The 20457-nt window shown below is 37.4% G+C and overlaps 1 protein-coding gene across 3 annotated transcripts in view; it reads left to right on the top strand.

Annotated features, from left to right (window-relative positions):
• Positions 1 to 20457, top strand: part of UNC80 (unc-80 homolog, NALCN channel complex subunit) — a 194559-nt gene that overhangs the window by 42301 nt on the left and 131801 nt on the right. The window contains exons 14-21 of one of the 3 annotated variants that reach the window (XM_069467694.1): positions 1323 to 1454; positions 4601 to 4748; positions 6721 to 6869; positions 10258 to 10424; positions 11160 to 11258; positions 14929 to 15143; positions 16269 to 16375; positions 17695 to 17791. In XM_069467694.1, the coding sequence (XP_069323795.1) occupies positions 1323 to 1454; positions 4601 to 4748; positions 6721 to 6869; positions 10258 to 10424; positions 11160 to 11258; positions 14929 to 15143; positions 16269 to 16375; positions 17695 to 17791 (1114 nt within the window). Of the gene's footprint in view, positions 1 to 1322; positions 1470 to 4600; positions 4749 to 6720; positions 6870 to 10257; positions 10425 to 11159; positions 11259 to 14928; positions 15144 to 16268; positions 16376 to 17694; positions 17792 to 20457 lie in introns of all 3 variants that reach the window. The other 2 variants (XM_069467676.1, XM_069467685.1) reach the window with 2 other exon arrangements.

Genomic DNA, 20457 nt, shown 5'->3' with positions numbered 1-20457 from the left:
TAGATGAGGCAGCTCTCTAGCTGGGGGTACTCCTGGAGAGGCACTCAGCTGAGGGATGTCAGCATCAATATTTCCAACTGTTCAGAGAATGAATGCTCCAGCCCTGAGTCCAGCACCGCATTCATACAAGAGCTCACAGATAATACAAGAAATACCAACTAGGTAACATGAGGGGAGGAGAGAGTCAACCCAACCACATTATGGCACATGATAATGTATAGATAACCCCCATCCCTTTCATACCCTACCCACATTTGAGTACTTTATGTCTGGCCCCAAAGTTTTTGTGTCAACCTGATCATATGATTCTGGAAAAGTGCCTTAAAGTTTCAAAGCAATTCTTATCGATTATTTCATTTACTCTGCACGGTAGACATATGAAGTAGGAAGGGCAGCTATTAGGATCCTTACTTCACAGGTGTGGAAATTAAAACACAGAGATCAATCACGTATCTAACATCCTATGCAATTAAGGACCAGGAGCTGAAATCTCAGGTTTACGGTTTGGTGCTGACAACAGAATATAGCTAGAAGGACTGAGGCAGGTTGCAGCTTCCAAAGAAAATGGCTCTCCCACACTGGGCTCTGCATCATTCCTTAGCAACGGCTTCCTTATGCTTCTCTGGAAATAATTCAAGGAAGTTCCTTTTATGGAAGCCATGTTCTCCGCTAACAACAAAGGACAATTAAATAGGGCAAAAAAGAGGATGACAATATTTCTCATAAAGCATCTCAGGAGGGCTTCATATATAGTCCTAAAGAGAGAATCAAGCTGAATGTTTATAAAGTTCTGTATATTTTCACTTTGTTTGTGCATGTGTCTTACAATATAGTGAAAGTACGCAATTAGAAAAATCCCTTCAAAAATGTCAGACATTGCCACAAGATTTCAAAGTTCCGGACTTTGATCAATTCCAGAAATATAACAGTAATCCCTGCCTGGTAGGATTATCAGAAGCCTGCAGATGAAGATAGTTTCTAAGAAAACCTATTCGCTTTCATCACTGTGAATCCCCACTGTCTCTCTCTAGGTAGTCATTCTGACAGTTGAAGATATAAAAGCATGTCTTCTAATAAAGAGGTCTATATTTATATTCTTTAGCACCAGAGAATGTTCAAAATGTATAGATTTTTTTCTTCCTTTTAAATCATGTACTAGGTTTTAAAGAAGTTGAGCCATTGACAATGCCATTTCTCAAATTGCAGGTGCTTGCCATAAAACATGTAAACTTGATTTAATCATACAATAGAATCTTAGTAGCAAATGAGCCTCAGTGGCAAAGTAAACAGCCTTCTCTTTCTTTCTCATTCGTGGGTGCTAGGATGAAAGTACACCTGTAAGCAACCATAGGCTTGCTCTAACAATGCTCATCAAAATAGTGAAGTCTCTGGGTTGTGCCTATGGTTGCGGAGAAGGACACCGAGGGCTCTCTGGAGATCGTCTGAGACACCAGGTATTCCGAGAGAATGTAAGAGAAGTAAAGTAGATTCCATTTCCTTTCCCTCTTCCTTCCCTCCAGTTTAAGAATGAGTCCTTTGACAATGAGGGTCAGTGTTCCCTGAGAAACATTGTTATTTCATAGTGGTAATTAATACTGTCTTGTGGTGGGGGTATTCCCACAAGATATCTCAAGACATCTAAAACCCAGGCTCAGGAAAGTTTAATTGGGAAAACAATTCTGCTTCCTGCCTAAAGCAGGCTCACTCTCAATTGGTGAAAAAATATATAATTGGAATGTGTGGATTGCAGCTTGAAAGAACTCTGCACAGATGAATACATTTAGCAAGCTTCTGATGACCAATGACAAATGACTTTTTAATCATTTGCCTGGGTACTATAGAAACATATTTCATATTAGAGAAAGGAGTCAAAGTTTAGGATTTGGTTTGTTGTTCTCAATTAGATATGGAAAATGGCCCTTATTGGGACAAAACAGGACTGTAAAAGTAGCCAGTCATTTTCTGGCTTCTTTGAGAATGAACCTTGTGTTCTGAATATTTGAGATCACGTCCCTTTGAACTGTGTGAAACTTGAAACTCTGCCCTTGGGCTTGCCAAGCATAATTCTGTAATGGAACATGGTCTTACTCCAGTTCATTTCTTTTGCCCTTTTCCTTTCCAATGTGAACAGTAACCCACCTCCGCCTCCACAGCAAGTCTGAGCTGTGGTCATTGCCTCATACATATGTTGGAATTGATATAATACAAAAATATTCTCTTAAAAATAAGGGCTTGATGCAAATTTGAGTCCCAGAAACCCTTTGGCATATCTTGGCAGAGTTTTAGGATCATGTCAAAATCTAATGCCAGTTCATTTTTCCTTGGTATTAGGTTTTGTCATGAAGCGTTCACACAGTATTAGCATGCTGGGCTTCTTGCTTAATGTATCACCTGTCATCTCTCTATCTGTCCATCTATCTATGCTTCTCTTTTTCTCTCTTTTGCATTTTATTATGTTATATTATTTTAGTTTATGATGTGTACGTGAGGGTTACAGCCACAGTGATTGATGTCTAAATTCTTAAACTTGAAATTTTTTGACCAAGATCTAGATTTTGAGGCCAAAAATAAAATAATAATAACAATAAGGCAATAGAAAGCTGATATTGTCCCCATATTTACACCATGTAATAGAATTTTTAATTTTATTACAGTAATTTGTTATAATAAATGCCTTCAAAGACAAAAAAACTACATCATTCCGCATGCAGAAGACCAGTTTCATGAAATGAAAATCTAAAACATGATAAAAAGTGTCATGGTTTGGTTAGAGGTATAAACTGACTCTGATAACCAAAACCTATCTTTCTGGATTCACAGAAAGCAGAGCTAATTGGATCAGAAGCTACTTGAGAAGTTGCTGTTTCACCTAGTTCACCATGCTTTTCTCCCCAAGAGTACTGAATACTTCCTGTTAGAGTATCCAGCCAATTTTTGACCTGCCTTCTCAACTTGACTTATGGGGCAATTTCTCTGTTATGTTATATTTATAGTTCTGTTCAATGTTCATTATAGATATTACATTTGCTTATTCATGTTCAGTAAACATATTGCCCAAGAGATGTAAATTTGAGAACTTTTCCCTGGAAAATGTCTAGTTCAAGAAGCTAGATATTTCCAGATTTCTCTACCATTGGGTTTTCAGAAGTTACTTAACCTTTAAAATATAAAGACTATTTCTCACCTGTACCAGATCAGATCCTCTCAATTTTTTTTTAAGAAACAGAAGGTTACTGTAATTATATTCATCAAAGTGCCTAGAAATTCCATCATACAATCCTTTATTGCTTAGATTATTAGTCTAATCATTAGCTGGTAGTCCCCAATTATTAAAAAGGAATGTATTCCTTAATAGTTTTACATCTCTTAAAGCAGGTTAGGATATTCATTCAGAATTGAAATATTTAGATATTCTTACACTTGCTTAAACTTCCCATTGAGTTCACATAGACCATACAGACATTTTAATAGCCTCTAAAGAGAATTTATGCCTTTTTGGTATGTTTTATAGAGAACATAGAAAAATTTGTACTTTGGGGCTTTCCAACCCAAGGTTTTGAAGTGATTAGTAACTATTATAATGAAGAGCTTCACCAATTCTTTGTGGAATGATAATGAGATACTTCTTCATGCAGAACATATTTTACCTATGTGCTTTGCAAACTTCATTTTATAGCAAGTAGCATTTACTTTGTGAGAAAGAAAATGAGCTTGCTCAAGATCTGGCAACTAGCAAACTCTCTGGGAATAAACATACCTGATTACATAATAAAGGAAGAATGAAAAAAAATATTCATCTGACTTTGTGATACAGATGGAAAGGTTATAACAAGGTCATACTGAGAAGCTTATTGTTAATTCCAACTTTCAGCCTTTTATAATCTTTTTTTTTTTTTTTCCCTCTCAAAATTTCCAAGAATTTTTCCCTGGGCCTTGATTTGTCAAAATGGTGATGTAGCTTCAGTTTTCTTCTGGGTCACCATTAAGGACCCCAATAAGATCCCGGTTCTCAGAGATTACCCTCCCTAATCTGACTTCCATGCCTATGCCTGGTTGTCCAACATTCTCCATCCTCAGCTGAGGTGGCCCCCACTCAGCCACCTCTCCTTTCTCCATCCTTATCCCTTTTCCCTCAACCCAGAGACTGCTGTCATGTCCCCATTTCATTGCATTGAACTTTCTTCTCTCTCTTTTATTCAGATGTAGTGGTATGCTTCTTCCCATTGCACAAAGTCTTTGAGGTCTTCTAAAGATGGATTGCCAAGACTATCACTTATCACTATCACTATCACTAAATTTCACGCTTTGCGTTTTTTTTTTTTCATTAAGATCTTAAAATCTTGATCTTGGTGAAAATATTGAACTCCTTACCCTTGGGTTTTTCCTGAGGAGTGGCTCTTCTCACTGTAACTCCCTCAGACTCCTCAGTGTTTCTCTGGCCACTCCTTACTGAGACAAGAGAGGCTAGCAGCATTGTCTGGCGCTGGCCAGCGGGGGTGGGTGGAAGCCCTTGCCTTCTGAAGGCTTCTGTCTCAGACTAACGGTGTCTGTAGCTTAAGCTGGTACTTGTGACTTTTTCACTTTTCTTCCTTCATTGCAGGCTCAGAACTGCCTCACTAAGCTATACAAGCTAGATAAGATGCAGTTCCGACAAACCATGAGGGACTATGTGAACAAGGACTCTCTCAATAATGTAGTGGACTTCTTGCATGCTTTGCTAGGATTTTGTATGGAGCCGGTCACCGACAGTAAGTAAAGCTGCAACCGAGTTCCAGGAGAAATTGTTTTGAAGTGAAGCAGGTAGTGTTTCAGGGGCAGACTTAATTTGTGGAGATAGAATTCAAAGGAGAAGATACATGTGTGTGCATACGGTGTGTGTCTGATGGAGCATAAACAAGAAAAACTTGCACATCATCTTTGATGACACATTTTGGAAGCTTTCTGAGGACAACTGACCTCAGTGAATAAAAATTTGGTAAAGCTTGTGGCATCCTCACTTAGCCTTCCATTTTTACACTACCACTCGTGGGACTCCTCTTGCCCATATGACCTTCTGTTGTGTGATCATATTAATTAGTTCAACAGCTATGAAATGAGAATGTATTATGTACCTTGGCAATTTTTTTTCACAAAATAAAACAGGGAACAAACCATGATTACAGTAAATATAGTAGTAACAGAATTTCAACATACATATACAAATACATAATTTTTTAAAACTAGGCAAATGGAGCCATAGATAGGCCCACAAACTGCTTTATAACTTTATGGCTTAAAGAAAACTCCGGTATGGAGACCTAAGGGAGATCAGTGAATGCCAGTTGCATTCATAATAAACTGAGCACCTCCAAGGACCATTTGAATGCAAATGCAGTAATGCAATGAAAGTGATGCATGAAGTCTGAGTTGAATAAAGTACGCATTTTAATTAGAGTCTGAGAAGAATAACATCTTAGTATAAGCTTTTATTGCTCATGTAATACATGTATGATAGTAGTTGATTAATTTAAAATGCAGATATATTTGGTGCATTTAAAAGCAGTTTTCCTGGCTGTGTCCCAGGCTTTATTGTCTGGTTATTACATTAAAAGAAAATACTGCTTCACTATAGAACCCCTAAAACAATCTATGTTATCAGAGTTTTTTAAGCCAAGCACATTATAAATTTAAAACACAATGAAGTGAGGATTATAGCTGAGAAACTCTTGATTATCAACTTTTTTTCTCCTTTATAAGCTATTTGAAATAGAAACTATGAGCATAAGTAGAATATTTCTTTCGCTAATGCAAAATCTAAAGATAATCCCCATCAACTGGTACAGGCAGTGAGGGGTGGGTAATAAAGTATATTATTTTAAGATGAAATGGATAGTGTGTGGAAGTAGATCACAACAGATCAGCCAGGGAGACACAGGTCCCCACCTGATCAATCTTGGAGTGGCACATTCCCTTCCCCACGGTCCACAGGTGGCTCACAGGCCGTGAGGAATTCTCTGGCAAGGCCACAGAATACCTGTGTGCCCCTATCAAAGATCAATGGATGTGTGAAAAACTGGCATAAAATGCCATGGAGGTTGATGGCTTCAGTTCACTGGCATTTCACATGTATATGAGTTAGAAGGAGGTGGCCCTTAGGGAAGTTGTAGCTTTTCCCCTCTGTATGCCCAAGAAGCTTCTGGGAGTGCTCTGCAGTTCTTGGAAGGGCTCAGTTTTTTTTGGTGACTGCAGGGCTCCTCCCAGCCTCTTCCTTCTCCCTGCCCAGCTCACCTGGTTAGCCCCACCTCCTTCCTTTTCTGACAAACTGAACAATTCTTATTGAGAAGCATGCATTCCTCAGCACCAAACAGGTTGAATCAAATTAGCTCTTTCTCCACTGAAGGGGCATTTAGTAGATCTTTTCTTTTTTCTTTTTCCAGTGATCACCTATTTAAAAACTCTTTCTTAAAGGTAACGGTTGATTCCTTTTCCTCTGCTAAGATTTATCAATCAAAACATTCCACAAATGCCTTGATTATGTCCTCCTAAGAACTCTGAAGGAGACCATGATTCATTTATTTCCAAGTCTGCATAGACGTTATTAAACCAGGGTTGTCTTTAATGCTCTGTTTTTGTATTTCATGTAGCCCTTCCCTAATTCTTGGGTACCAAGTACTTCTTTACTCCTTTCAATAATGGAATTTAATGGAAACATTGCTTATAATTTGTGCCCTTGCATTCCAGACAAAGCCGGGTTTGGAAATAACTTCACCACGGTGGACAACAAATCCACAGCCCAAAATGTGGAAGGTATTATCGTCAGTGCCATGTTTAAATCCCTCATCACACGCTGCGCTTCAACCACACATGAACTGCACAGCCCTGAGAATCTGGTGAGAAGCTCTCCTCTTCTTCCCACAGGAGTTCTCAGTCTCTGCTCTGAGAAAAGTTCTCATGTCATGGCCATGAAGAAGAAAAGTTGAAGTCTAAAAGTTTATACTTTTTATTTTTAATTTTTTTTTCTTTTTATTGTTTCTCTTTTCTCTTTTTTTTTTTTTTTTTTTATTTCATCTTATTGTTATGGGGGATACAGAATTGCAGGTTACATACGTTGCCCATGTACCACCTTTCCCCCCAAATCAGAGCTCCAGGAGTGTCTGTTCCCCAGATAGTGCGCATTGTACCCATCATGTAGGTATATATCTCTCCCTTCCCCACCCCCCCTTCCCGAGTCAGCACCTTCAAGTGTTACCATTCCCCAAACGGAGCGCAATGCACTCATTGTGTAGGCATACCCCCATCCCCTCCCCCACCCCCCAACTCAGTCTGATATCTGATTGGTGTCGTTCCCAGATGTGTGTTTAGGTGATGTTCAGGGAAAACAATTTTCTGGTGAGTACACGTGATGCTTGTTTTTCCATTCTTGGGATACTTCACTTAATATAATGGGTTCCAACTCTCTCCAGGAGAACCATAGAGATGTCGTATCTTCATCATTCCTTATAGCTGAGTAATATTCCATGGTATACATATACCACAGTTTACTAATCCAATCATGTATTGATGGGCATTTGAGTTGTTTCCACATCTTTGCTATTGTGAATTGTGCTGCTATAAACATTCGGGTACATGTGTCTTTGTTACAGAATGACCTTTTTTCCTTTGGGTATATGCCCAGTAATGGGATTGCTGGGTCAAATGGCAGGTCTACTTGAATCTGTTTAAGATACCTCCATAATGCTTTCCACAGGGGTTGCACTAGTTTGCAGTCCCACCAGCAGTGTATTAGTGGTTCCTGTCTCTCCACACCCACACCAACATGTGTTGTTTTGGGTTTTTTTGATAAAGGCCATTCTCATTGGGGTTAAGTGATATCTCATTGTGGTTTTGATTTGCATTTCTCTGATGATTAGGGATGTTGAGCATTTTTTCATGTTTGTTAGCCATTCTTATATCTTCTTTCGAGAAGTTTCTATTCATGTCATTTGCCCACTTTTTGATAGGGTTGCTTGATTTTTTCTTGCTGATTTTCCTGAGTTCTAAATAGATTCTTGTTATCAGTCCTTTATCTGATGTGTAGTATGCAAAAATTTTTTCCCATTCTGTAGGTGGTCTGTTTATTCTCTTGACTGTTTCTTTGGCTGTGCAGAAGCTTTTTAATTTAATCATGTCCCATTCATTTATTTTTGTTGCTGCTGTGATTGCCTTGTGGGGTCTTCTTCATAAATTCTTTGCCTAGGCCAATGTCTGTAAGAGTCTTTCCTACATTTTCTTCTAGAATTCTGATTGTATCACGCCTAAGGTTTAAGTAAAAGTTTATACTTTAAAGTTGAAATATCTATTTTCCCCAGTGTCACCAGTAAGTCACAATGGAGCCTTAGCAATGCTTTTCTCCTTGTTACTCAGCATCCTATCTGCAAGTTGACTTATCTTACTCTTGCATCTCAAAGGTTACATAGTGTTTGGTGAAATAGTTGCAAGGTATTTGAAGCCCTTCAGAAAGAAGGTGCTGGAGCACAGTCTGTTGGCTCATGAAATATTAAAGAATGTTACACCAAGCATGATTTGAAACCATATTTACTTTAAAAATTAATGCAAACATGCTGCTGAAATGGGTTTTGTTTTCTTTCATTGAGCACTGTCATCTTTAGCTACTCTTCTTAGAAGACTGTGTTAATTAAACCACTGAAGTCACCAGTAGCGTAAGGGAGAACCAGGCTTTAAAGCTTGGTGCATAATTGCTACCAAGAATATTGCGGTTTGGGATACAAAATGTAGATTAGGGGTGACAAATCTGACATGAATAGATGAAGTCAATTCTTTTGGGGAGGAAAAGGAGCATTTCTCTATCCTACCAATCTAATAGATATTATGACTCCTCTACAGAAATCAGCCCATTTATACATATGGACACTATCTGCTAATCTACCTAAATCAAGGAAATTATTTTAAGTTATTATAACTATTGAAACAATTGACTTAACTTGAGATAAACAGAATAAAACCCAAACTAAAAATACAAGTGCCATATATGCATTCAATTTACTCATAGCAAGAAGTACTTTAACAAATTTATTATATGTGAGTGCTTATAAATCTTTTTTCACAAACTCATGTATAGAAAAAATACTGTTTTTCTTAATTTTTAAAAAAATCATCTTAAGTTTGACTTTGAACCCCCATCCTACCAAAATGGTCATTCTTGTGTTTCCTCACTTCATGGTTTGGTGTGAAGATCCTCACATCTTAGCACCTAGGGCCTGGGGAGGCTCCACAGGTCTTAATTATTTGTCTATACCTATTATTTTACATAGTGCTTTCTGCAGCATGCTTAGAACTATGCTCCCTCTGGTAAGTTTGGAATGCTTGCTTTTTGGGGTCTGCTCCATTGGTGGAGAGAGCACAGTGAAGGGCACAGTGACCCAAAGGACACTCTCTCCATGTTTTCCTCAAAGACCTTTCCTTCTGCTTTCATAAAGATCATGGGCATAATTGTCCCAGTGGTCTTAGGTTTTGAAAACCAAATTTATCAAGGTAAGTGTTCTTTAGGCTTCTGTATTTTGCATTGCCATGAACATTTCTCTAAGGCAAATCTTCTTAAAGAGGGAAGAGAGGGGGGAAATGCTGGATGCAAAGCTTAATTTCTCAAACAAATGTCCTGCATATATTTTTAAATATTGATTAACCAATGTATTGGTTTTAATAGTCCTGCACTACCTTGAGTTCATAGTCAAGTTCATGTTCAAATGGCCTGCAGCACACATATAATTTGCTAAATCTGTCCAGTAAAATGCATCATCTTTTGCATAATCAGGCTTTGTTAGATGTGTCTAGAAGACAACATATTTTGTCATAGTCATGCAGAAAATTTGGAAAAGCTGAACAGGGGCTGAAATCTCCAGTCTAAACAAAATTCTGCCTACCTTTTTTTGCAGGCATCTCTTCAGAAGTCACAATTAAGAGAAAAAAATTAACGCTCGGGAATCCAATGGTTAAAAGTGTAAATTAACATCTTTCTAATGATACAGCCAACTTTCTGATATGAAGCATGGTAACCATCCTTTTTCACACTAAAGATGACTGGCAAGGGCCTTGGTAATATTCTATAGGAGCAGTGGAGAGGGCGTATACCGTTGGTTTCGTCAGCAGTTAGCTGTCTTCCTTTTATGATTCCAATGCTCATCTAAGCCTGAGGAATTACCATCTTCTTTTCTTTCTCTGAAACTATTTAATCACACAGCTATTTTTCTCTCTCCAAACTTCCTTCTTGCTTCCAAACAGGGGCTATATTGTGACATCCGTCAGCTGGTCCAGTTTATCAAAGAGGCTCATGGGAATGTCTTCAGGAGAGTAGCCCTCAGCGCTCTGCTTGACAGTGCCGAGAAGTTAGCACCAGGGAAAAAGGTGGAGGAGAATGAACAGGAATCTAAACCTGCAGGCAGTAAAAGGTTGGAAGCTTGAGCTCTCTGAATATTGGCATTTGCATTATGTCAGTAGAATATAATCTGTTGTGTCGTCTGTGTGGTTCCTGACATGATGTAACTTTGGTGCAGGAATGGTAAAACTATCTTGTGTAATTGGTAACACTGGCGTGGTCCAGGAATAAGTTTACTGTCAACTAAATGGCTCCTCTGTATAAATCAGAGCTCAGTTGTTCCTAAACTTTCATATATTTGAACTTCACTTCATAACTATAAATTATGTGGTAAAATGTTATCTCTATGTTTGAGTCACTTCTATACATAATTTACATTTTTATCTAAAAAGGAAAAGCAATTACTGACTGATATCATAATATCATCCTGTTCAGTAAGTGTTATTCTAAATGTGGCAAAAGACAGATTGTTGAGCAGCACCATGTTGTTTTTCCTTCTAGTAAACATATTTTTATGCCTATTATATATTAACTTCCACTTACAGAGATTTAAAAACACTACAATTAAAATCCTGCTTGCAGTTAATGACTCGGTTTGCAATAAGGGTGATGTTGTTAAGCAATAAGACAGCTAAGTCATGAGTTAAATGGTAGGTTATTAATTCCATACAAGATAGACTCATGGTGACATAAGGTTTGCAGGCTATACAGGTTGTCTGTAACAGAATGTTTTGCTTTATGAAGTACATAAAGTATTAAGAATTGGTGTCCTGCTCTGTTGTAATTGGGGAATGCACAATTTGCATAGGTCAGAGGCTGGAAGCATTGTGGATAAAGGCCAGGTGTCCTCTGCACCTGAGGAATGTCGCAGCTTCATGTCTGGTCGCCCCTCACAGACTCCAGAGCAGTAAGTAGCATTGGTCTTGTCTCCATTGCAGAGGACTAAGCATTTCACACTGGAAGAAGTTCTATTTTCCAAACTGCTATTTGTTTCATTGTTGGTTTTTCATTTCCTTTGAACTTTGCCTTGCTTCTGCCCTTTACATTTCATTCCCAATGCCACTAATCTCTCCAGGCCCACGTCACAACCAACCATCCTGTGTTTACAAGAAGCCTTCCTAACTATATTTTCCACCTCCAGTCTCTTCTCTACTTCTGCTTTTCATGCACACTCCTGCAAAGAATCTTGAAAAATAGTATACATATCAGGTGGGATGGGGCTGTCATCCACTTTCTTGCTTAAAATCACTTATAAATGTTTTTTATTTAGATGTATGAATGGCTGTCAATGTTCTTGATGAAGCTTTTCTAAAAAGAAATAATAGAAACTTCCCTAGTGCTCAGTTTTAGCTGAAACACAGACTGTATTCCATTGCACCTGCCTCCTCTCCTGAGATCCAGTCCAACGTCCTCTGACATCTGTTAATCTCCACTTTGCACAATGGCAAAATCAAAAGCATCTTTAAATTAGTGTCCCTAGAAAATTTAGGGGTTACTGTAGACACTAAATATATAACCTAATTCTGTGCAAGCCTCATTTGTGTTTATTCTCCTTTTGAGAATTATTAACCCACAAGTGAAATGATCAATATTTATTTATCATTTTAGGTACACTGTTCTGCTTCCCAAAAACCCAATTCAGTATTAAATGATTGTTCTTCCAGGAACTCTACAGGGTCTTCAAGGTATAAGATTTTATGTTATGTTTTCTTCATTGTCAGGGAAATCAAAACTGAGAAGCAAACAGCCATTAAACAGGCCCTTGATAACTCATAGCAAGCAAACAAAACCTTCAAAGAACAAAAAGCCCACACAGTTCTTGTAGCACTTCGAAATCTTAGAGACTGACCTCAAATGGGTAGGGAAAGGTGAGGACAAAGCAGATAAACTCCATGGGTCCAGGAACCATGTGTGGTTTGGCTTACTGTTATTATTCCAATACCAAAATGGGGCTTGGCCCATAGTAGGCACTTAATATGTATTTTATGAATGAATGAATGAATGACTCAATCAAAGAAAGAGTAAAATTGCCAGATTATAATTAACCTTTTGTTTTCTTTAACTTTCTCGAAATTGAATTTTAGTTTTTCCTTTAAGATAGTCTTTAGAGACATGGTAAAAATCCAAACATAAGCTCTAAGGAAAACAAAATCGATGTGAAATACAAAGTTCTGTGACTGGATAGCCACAAGACGAGTTAAAAGACTTTGTACACAAAGTCTACCCAAAAAAAAAGGAAAGAGAATTTTTTTCCCAAATAGCACCAGCAACTATTAAAGCTAATTTGATCAATGAAAATGACTTAATAGGCAAATTAGATTTTAAAAATAAAACCATCTACTATATCTTTATAGGTGATTAAGTTTTCTAAATTCCAAAATATTCTCTTTGTTCACTGTGCTATAAACACCACCTAATTTTTCAGCATTTAGCACATGTCTATTGTTTCTCCTTCAATGAAGATGTATGTTTGAATACGCCTCTACAAAATATTTCCACTTGGAGGGATGTCATAAAATGTCAAGCATGGGACTTTCCCATGATCCAAGTGGGCCCAGGAGGTGAGCATGTCAGATGTCCTCTGTTTAGCACTGGAGAAAGGTGGATGGTCACTTTGGACAATCCTAGTTCCTCCTCTACTTTCTCTTTCTCTTTCTTTCTCTCCCTCCTTCCTGCCCTGTCTCTCCTCCATCTCCCTTCTTAAATAGGCACATTACCCGACTAATACTAAAATGGTTTTATGCACTCATTTCTCTGAAACTTATTATTGATACACACCATTGGACAAAGCTGATGTAACAGTTTATTGAAAAAGGTGATAAATTGCAGCCTCCCTGTATGTTTTCCCAGCCAGACCACATAGTCATACACTCAACATGTGCCATGTATCCCCCAAAGGTGAGAAATGCTTCAGACCCTGTGCTCATTTGATAACACATAGCTGAGAGGTCAAATTCTAGAGAACTGATTTAAATTCATACCATATTTTATAAAAAGAATGTCCTAGTTTAAAGTAAGTATGAATAAGTATTTAGTACTCTGATGAGATTTTGAGAGATAAAATCTGGATCCCCATTTCTCCAGAAATATCTCCAGAAAATGATTGTCATACATGGTGCTGTCATATTTTAGGTCAATTCAGGATTCAGCCCCAAAGCTTGTATGCAAATCATTACCTAAAACCTTATAAATAAATTTCATCACATGTTGCTAGAGTATTTTCTACAACCTTTCCTTTTCAAATTACTGAAGTAATATATGTTACTCAAGCTGACAAATGTGGAAAACACAGAAAAGTGTAAAGGTAAAGTAGTTTAAAAATCAAAATACCACTAACTAGAGATAAGCTCCATAAACTCTTGGTATATTATGTTGGGTACATTTTTGAGCATGTGTACTTAGAAAGCACACTCAGACTTATGGTCACATGTGTGTGAAAAAAAAATTAACCTAGTGTTACCCTATTTAAACCATTTGATCACTGCCTTTTAACTTTGCCATAGATAATGAACGTCTTCCATATCAATGATCTTCTAAAATAAGGTTTTAGTAACTACAGAGGATATCACTGTATGTGAATCCCATAATTTATTCAATTGTTTCCTGAGTGTTGAACACTTATATTGTTTCCAGTTTTTCAATACTGACCAAGAATACCTCAGTAAGTATTTGACCTTCTTGTATAATATCTCCATCTTAGTGTGTTGTCCCATCATTTCTTTGAGATTACTTCCTGGAAATTGAATTTCTCTGTCAAGGGTGTTGATATAGGCCTTGGATAACGTATTACCAAATTACTTTCCAGAAAGGTTGAATCATTCTATCCCACCACTGGCAGTATGGTAGTAATCATTGCCTTCTCTCCCCACACCCTTAATCTTTGCCAACAGAGTGAGTGAAAATAGAGATCTCATGTCAACTGACTTCTTTTTATTCCTAGTGAGATTAAACTCTCCATATTATTGGCCACTTGTCTTTTTTCTCTTGTGGAATGCCCTAGTCAAAAATCCCTTTGCAGGTGTTGGTATTTGTCCTATTGAGTTGTACTTATATTTTACTTTTAGACCCTACTTAAGTTTCTTTGACTTACTTGCTGTAAGGTGATGCATTCCCTGGGTATGGTGATGGCATTTCATTTATTTATTCATTCTTTCATTCATTTAAATATCTTTTGTGAGTTTATTTAGTGTCAAATATGTTATTATACTGGGGTGGGGAGTAGGGAGTGAGGAATAGCACTGCACGAGCCCCAGAGAGCTTTTAAGATTATTTACTGACATTTTAAGTGCTTCTGCTATAGATGAATGCCCACAATAATATTTAATCTTTTTTATTAAAGTTAAAAAAATGACCACCTCAATTTGATGGCTGAGCGAGGACTGTTTTCAAGAAGGGCTCAGAGGGTCAACCTTGGTGTCCCACCTGGTCCACTCTCACACCCACCTTCCCACATCCCAGTTCATCAAAGATCATTCTGCACGATTTGCCTAAATATCATTGGCAGGAGATTGAAAGAAATTTAGGGGAATTTCACACGTGCTGTAGGACACTTAACCCTGTCCTCTGCTTGCTTACAGTGACGAGCAAATGCAAGGAGGCAACCTGGGGCGGAAAGATTTCTGGCGCAAGATGTTCAAATCCCAGAGTGCGGCAAGTGACACCAGCAGCCAGTCTGAGCAGGACACTTCAGAATGCACCACTGCCCACTCAGGGACTACCTCTGATCGGCGTGCCCGCTCACGGTCCCGCAGAATTTCCCTCCGGAAGAAGCTTAAACTCCCCATAGGTAAAAGTATGTCTGTATTTCTTTATGGATTCTCTTTTTACCTACCATGTCCTCAGATCAACTCATAATCAAAACAGCAATGCATGGAAGGGTAAAGAAAGAGAAAGCCTTCAAGGCACAAGGCCTAGGCTGACTCTTTCATTCATTCATTCATTCATTTCTTTTTACAGGTATTTCTCGAACCCCTACTATTTGCCTCTCCTGCTAGGCATCAGGGATTGAATAGTGAGCAAAAACATGTAGTCCCTCTCAACTTTGCTGAGCTTGCAATCTAGTAGAAACTACAATCATTGGGGCAGATAATCCTACAACTAAGTATAGTTGCACATTTTAAATTTTATGAAGGTGATAGACATAGTGCTATGAAAGCATGCAACAATGAGCTTGACCTAAATGGGGGGAGGATGTAGGACTCAGGGAAGGTTTCTGAAGGCAGTGACATTAAGATCTGCATGATACTTAGGAGAAGGAAGAGGAAAGCACTCCAGGTGGCAGTATGTGCAAAGGTATTAGGATGGAGGAAATTGGAAGAACTGAAATGAGGGGAAGAGTGGCTGCTTGACTATGGTAGAACAATAGGGGCCAAAGCATGTGAGGCCTTGCTGTTCAGGTTGGCTCTTCATCCTAGATCCCTAGATAGCTAAGGTGGGATATTGAACGGGAAAGTAATACAGGCAGGTAAACTTTTTCTGAAAGACCACTGCATGGAAATCATATTGGAGGGAGCATGAGAAGATGAAGGAGACCAGATAGAAAGCTGCCTCATAGTCCAGCTATAAGTAAATGGAAGCTTGGACTGGGCTGTAACCATGTAGACAGAAGTGGGCAGATTTGAGAGATATTTAAATAGGAGGTGAGACTTGAAAATTGTCAAGGTTAACTAGATGGATTATGGTTTTGTTCACTGAAGAGAATCAGATTCTTTTTGTCCTGGTCTTACTAGCTCATGTAATTTTATAATCCAATGCTGAACATTTTGATTCGAAGCATGTACATTGAAAACAATTTGTTTTTGCTTCTATTTATATCAAGCCATGTAACTTTCATTGTTGGGAACATATTGACTTTTTTGTTTAATCCATTTAATAGAAAGTGCTCTATCATTCTAATTATTTTTAATCTATGAAATAGGAAACTGGTTGAAACGATCCTCCCTCTCGGGCCTGGCAGATGGAGTGGAGGACCTCCTGGACATCAGCTCTGTGGACCGACTGTCTTTCATCAGGCAAAGCTCCAAGGTAAACAGGACATTACTTGTGTAAGGGAATGTTGAGTCACTCATAGAAAAATGTCAGGGCTGGGAAATGCCAAACACCTGGCCAATAAGGAGAAGTTGAAGAAACTCTTGAGTTTCTTAGATGAGCAATGGAAACTAAAATGTTGAAATAGTAGGCTATCATAGGAAGGAATAAACAAAAGGTGTGGCAAAAAGTTATATAATATAATGCAGATATAGAGATGTACATAGGCATTATTTCCCAGTTGTTTTTAACTTTTAACACAAAGGTGAAATTACTCACATGTTAAACCCTTATCCAAGGATCTAGTAATTCTATAGTGATTCCTTTTACATATTTACACCATTCATCCTCCTTCCACTACTTTTGGCATAATCTGAACCATTCTCCTTATTGAAAAGAATAAAGAAACTCAGAATAACTTTTTTCACTAAATGCTCCTTCATAACACTGTCAAGCGTGGTAACAGCATAGGATTTGGTAAAGGTAATGATTCTCAGTGAAATACATTTCCTACAAGAGTCCTTCCCTGTGCATGATTCATGGTCTGGTCACTTTATACCTAATTTTCAGCATATGATAAGAGTTAGTTTCTTTATATGTATACAAATTATTTGCTTCCACCCTAATTTTTGAATCTCACTAAAACCAGTTTCCTTCTGTCTAGTCTGTTTTAAAACTAATATTTTGAAATTATAAAAATAATGTAGCAAGATCATATTTATATGTTTATAATTCCTTTCCCACCTTCTTTTTGCTAAAAAAAAATTGGTCAAGTATTTGTGTTTGTGTGGCCTATAGCTTCCTTGCCATGCTTAAAGTTTTGACAACTGTTGACCTAAAGGCAAGATGAAGAACACACTTTAATTCTTAGAAAGAGAATTATGTTATTATACTTTAATTATAGTATACTCTATAAATTATACTGATTCTTTCACAGAGATTTAAAATATTCTATTGGGCTATCTTGCACTTTGGCCTGATTCTCCATTGTGGTATTATTCATAAAGGATGAATATGGCTTGCTGATCATGAATTTGAGTTTGGATTTTATCTTATTTTTAACTCTAAGAATATCTCAATTATTTTTATAGTGCCTGATTATTTAGCTTTCAACCTATGACTGGGATCTTCCTTATATAATAGTGATGTCTTTATTGGCACATGGGAATGAACTACACCGACTAACCAAATGTGAAAGCCAAAGAATGAAGTAAACTTCATGTTCTAAACAACTTATTTTTCAAGTCAAGGATTAGTCTAACCACAAAAATTTGCTTTTGAATTTAGTTATCTGACTATTTTCCTTTTTGTCTCAGGTCAAATTCACCAGTGCTGTGAAGCTTTCTGAAGGTGGGCCAGGGAGTGGGATAGAAAATGGAAGAGATGAAGAGGAGAATTTCTTCAAGCGTCTTGGTAAATGTCATGCAGCCTAAGAATTCCATTCCGCTTTCATCACAGAACACAAATTTAGTTAGATTAAATGATCCATTTTCTATTTCTGTTGACTTTTCATTCATTTCTTTCCCATACATGTCTTTTACTACTATCTATAGCTTCTCTATTTGTTATCAGTGTGTTCAACAGACATTTATGGAAGCCTGGCTATGTTCCTCACTCCCTGGTGGGCACTGGGTTTGCAAAGAATAAGACACAGCTTCTGCTGCTGTTCTATCCTTTATTAAAATCTAAGAGTTTTACACAACCTTCAGAGATCCTTTATCCACCCACCTATCTACTTACAGATTCTGCTCGTTACATCCCTGACAGGTGGCCAGCCACCCTCTCCACACTTCCACTGAGGGGGAGTTTTAACTTTACAAAGCAACCTGCTCCACAGTTAGACAGCTTTAGTTATTAGAAAATCTTTCCTTACATTCTGAAAATATATTTATCCATAAATTTGATTCATTTGTCCTGGTTATGATGCTTGTGTCAGCACGCATACACACACACACACACACACACACTCTCTCTCTCTCTCACATACACATATGACGCTAGCTCCATATATATTCCACTTCATGTTCTCTCTTTTAGTCTTACTGCTGCTGGTTAAGTATCTTTGGCTTCTTTGGTTTTCCTCATGTGTTTCTAGATCCATTGCCATTCAGATTCCTTTTTACTATGTATTTACTTAGGTGATGTGTGTTTTTGTATTTTTTTTTTTACAAAGTGTGGAACTTCAGATGAAATGCAATATGCTACATTTGAAATTTTTTTTGTTTACATTTGAAATTAATTAGTGTAATAGATAGTGTAATTTTTAAGCTCCAGGAATATAGCCAGTATATGAACACAATTGAAAATTACATTATTTATTTTCACATCACATAGTTGGTTTGTATTGATTAACTTTTGCCAGCTCTTCTTCATATGAATAAATAGCATGTATACATTGATGTAGCCATTATTATTAGCTCTTCATTTCATAAATAATTAAACTTGTTTGTTTCATTAACTTATGGCATAGTTAAGTCACTTACCCAGGAAGGAAATTAAGAGACAGAACCCAAACCAAGTTGAATTCTCTATCTTTTATTTGGAATTGTGCTATAAAGATCCATCTGCAGAGATGTATACACTTCCCTGTTTTCCTGCAAGTTGTTCATGTTATTACTGAACAGGACTAATACAAAGATATTCCAAGAACAATTCTAGTTGACTTTGATTGATTAACAATTTGTAGATACAGTTTTTCAGCCAACCATACATTTATTTAATTTACAAGTGACAGCACTTTCCCATCTCATTACAAAAATATGATCAGACTTTACGAAAAAAATTCTCAGTGATATATTTATAACTCTATCAAAAGGAAGAATGTGGCTCAGTTCAACATGATGTATTCTTCATGAAGCTACAGTGGCTCCTATGATTACCTCTGTCTTTTTAAATTTTTCCTGACTATTTAATTATCTCTTTCATGATTTGGCTAGGGCAGACATCAAGTTCATTAGTCTGTGGTTTTAAGAATCTTCCTAGCAACGAGGGCCTTTGTTATTTTCAGTCCTTTCACACTCTTTTCACTTCTCATGGTATTTCAGAGACAGTATGTCTATTGTTCAGAATCATCATTATCATAGATTTTTGTTGCATTTTTTGAGAATGAAGTGTGGGACTAAAGTGTGTTCTCCAGGTATGTGCCATGCTAGCTGGATGTTATCTGAGTGGCGCTGTAATCACATCTCTAAGTTCTTTTTATGCACTGGAGTGTAATTTGTTGGAACTGAGACTTAAACTCAGAGTGTAGGCTCTCTCACATTTGGTGACTATTCCTTCTTAATGACCCTTTTCTGTTGCTATGAATTGAATGTTTGTGTCCCCTCAAAATTCATATGTTGAAGCTCTAATCCCCAAAGTTATGATATTTGGAGGTGAAGACTTGAGGAGGTGATTTGGCTTAGATGAGGTCTTGAGGGTAGTGCCCATGATGGGATTTTAATGCTTTTGTAAAAAAAGGAAGAGATATAAGATGTCTCTGCATGCACACATCAAGGAAAAGCCACATGAGGACATAACCAGGAAGAGAGCTGCCACCAAGAACCCTCCCATGCTGGCCCCCCGATCTCAGACTTCCAGCCTCCAGAATGTTTGTTGTTAAGTAACCCAGTCTGTGGTATTTTGTTATAACAGTCCTAACTGACTTGGGCACTGAACTTTCCCATTTGTAGATTTTTCCCTTTGGTAGAAAAGATGAAAGTATAATTGAGTTGCCTACTCTCCTTTTGATTCCCTTACAATTACTTCTTCAAGAAACAAGCCAATATTTTTACTCTTATTCTTGTTCCAAACATGTTATCATTAGCATTTCTCATAAACCTTAGTTCATTCTGGATTTTGTGTTTTTCTCACCATTATTCCTACAGATTTTAGTCATTGTTTTATATACTCTTTACATTCCATTCACAAATAAAATGCAGTATTAAAAAAGCCAGGCTCTAGGATAAATTTGTGTCAGAAATACAGGCAGTCTCTTTCTGCATGTCTAGAAAACAAAACCATAATACTTGAGATTGATATCTGAAATATTTTATGTACTTGTGACTGGCAAGAGAATATAGCTTTATATATCACATTCT

Source organism: Eulemur rufifrons, chromosome 1, assembly GCF_041146395.1.
Source record: "Eulemur rufifrons isolate Redbay chromosome 1, OSU_ERuf_1, whole genome shotgun sequence".
In the NCBI taxonomy this organism is placed as follows: domain Eukaryota; kingdom Metazoa; phylum Chordata; class Mammalia; order Primates; family Lemuridae; genus Eulemur; species Eulemur rufifrons.
The sequence above is the reverse complement of the archived record's forward strand: the minus strand, read 5'-3'. Positions and strand labels throughout refer to the sequence as shown.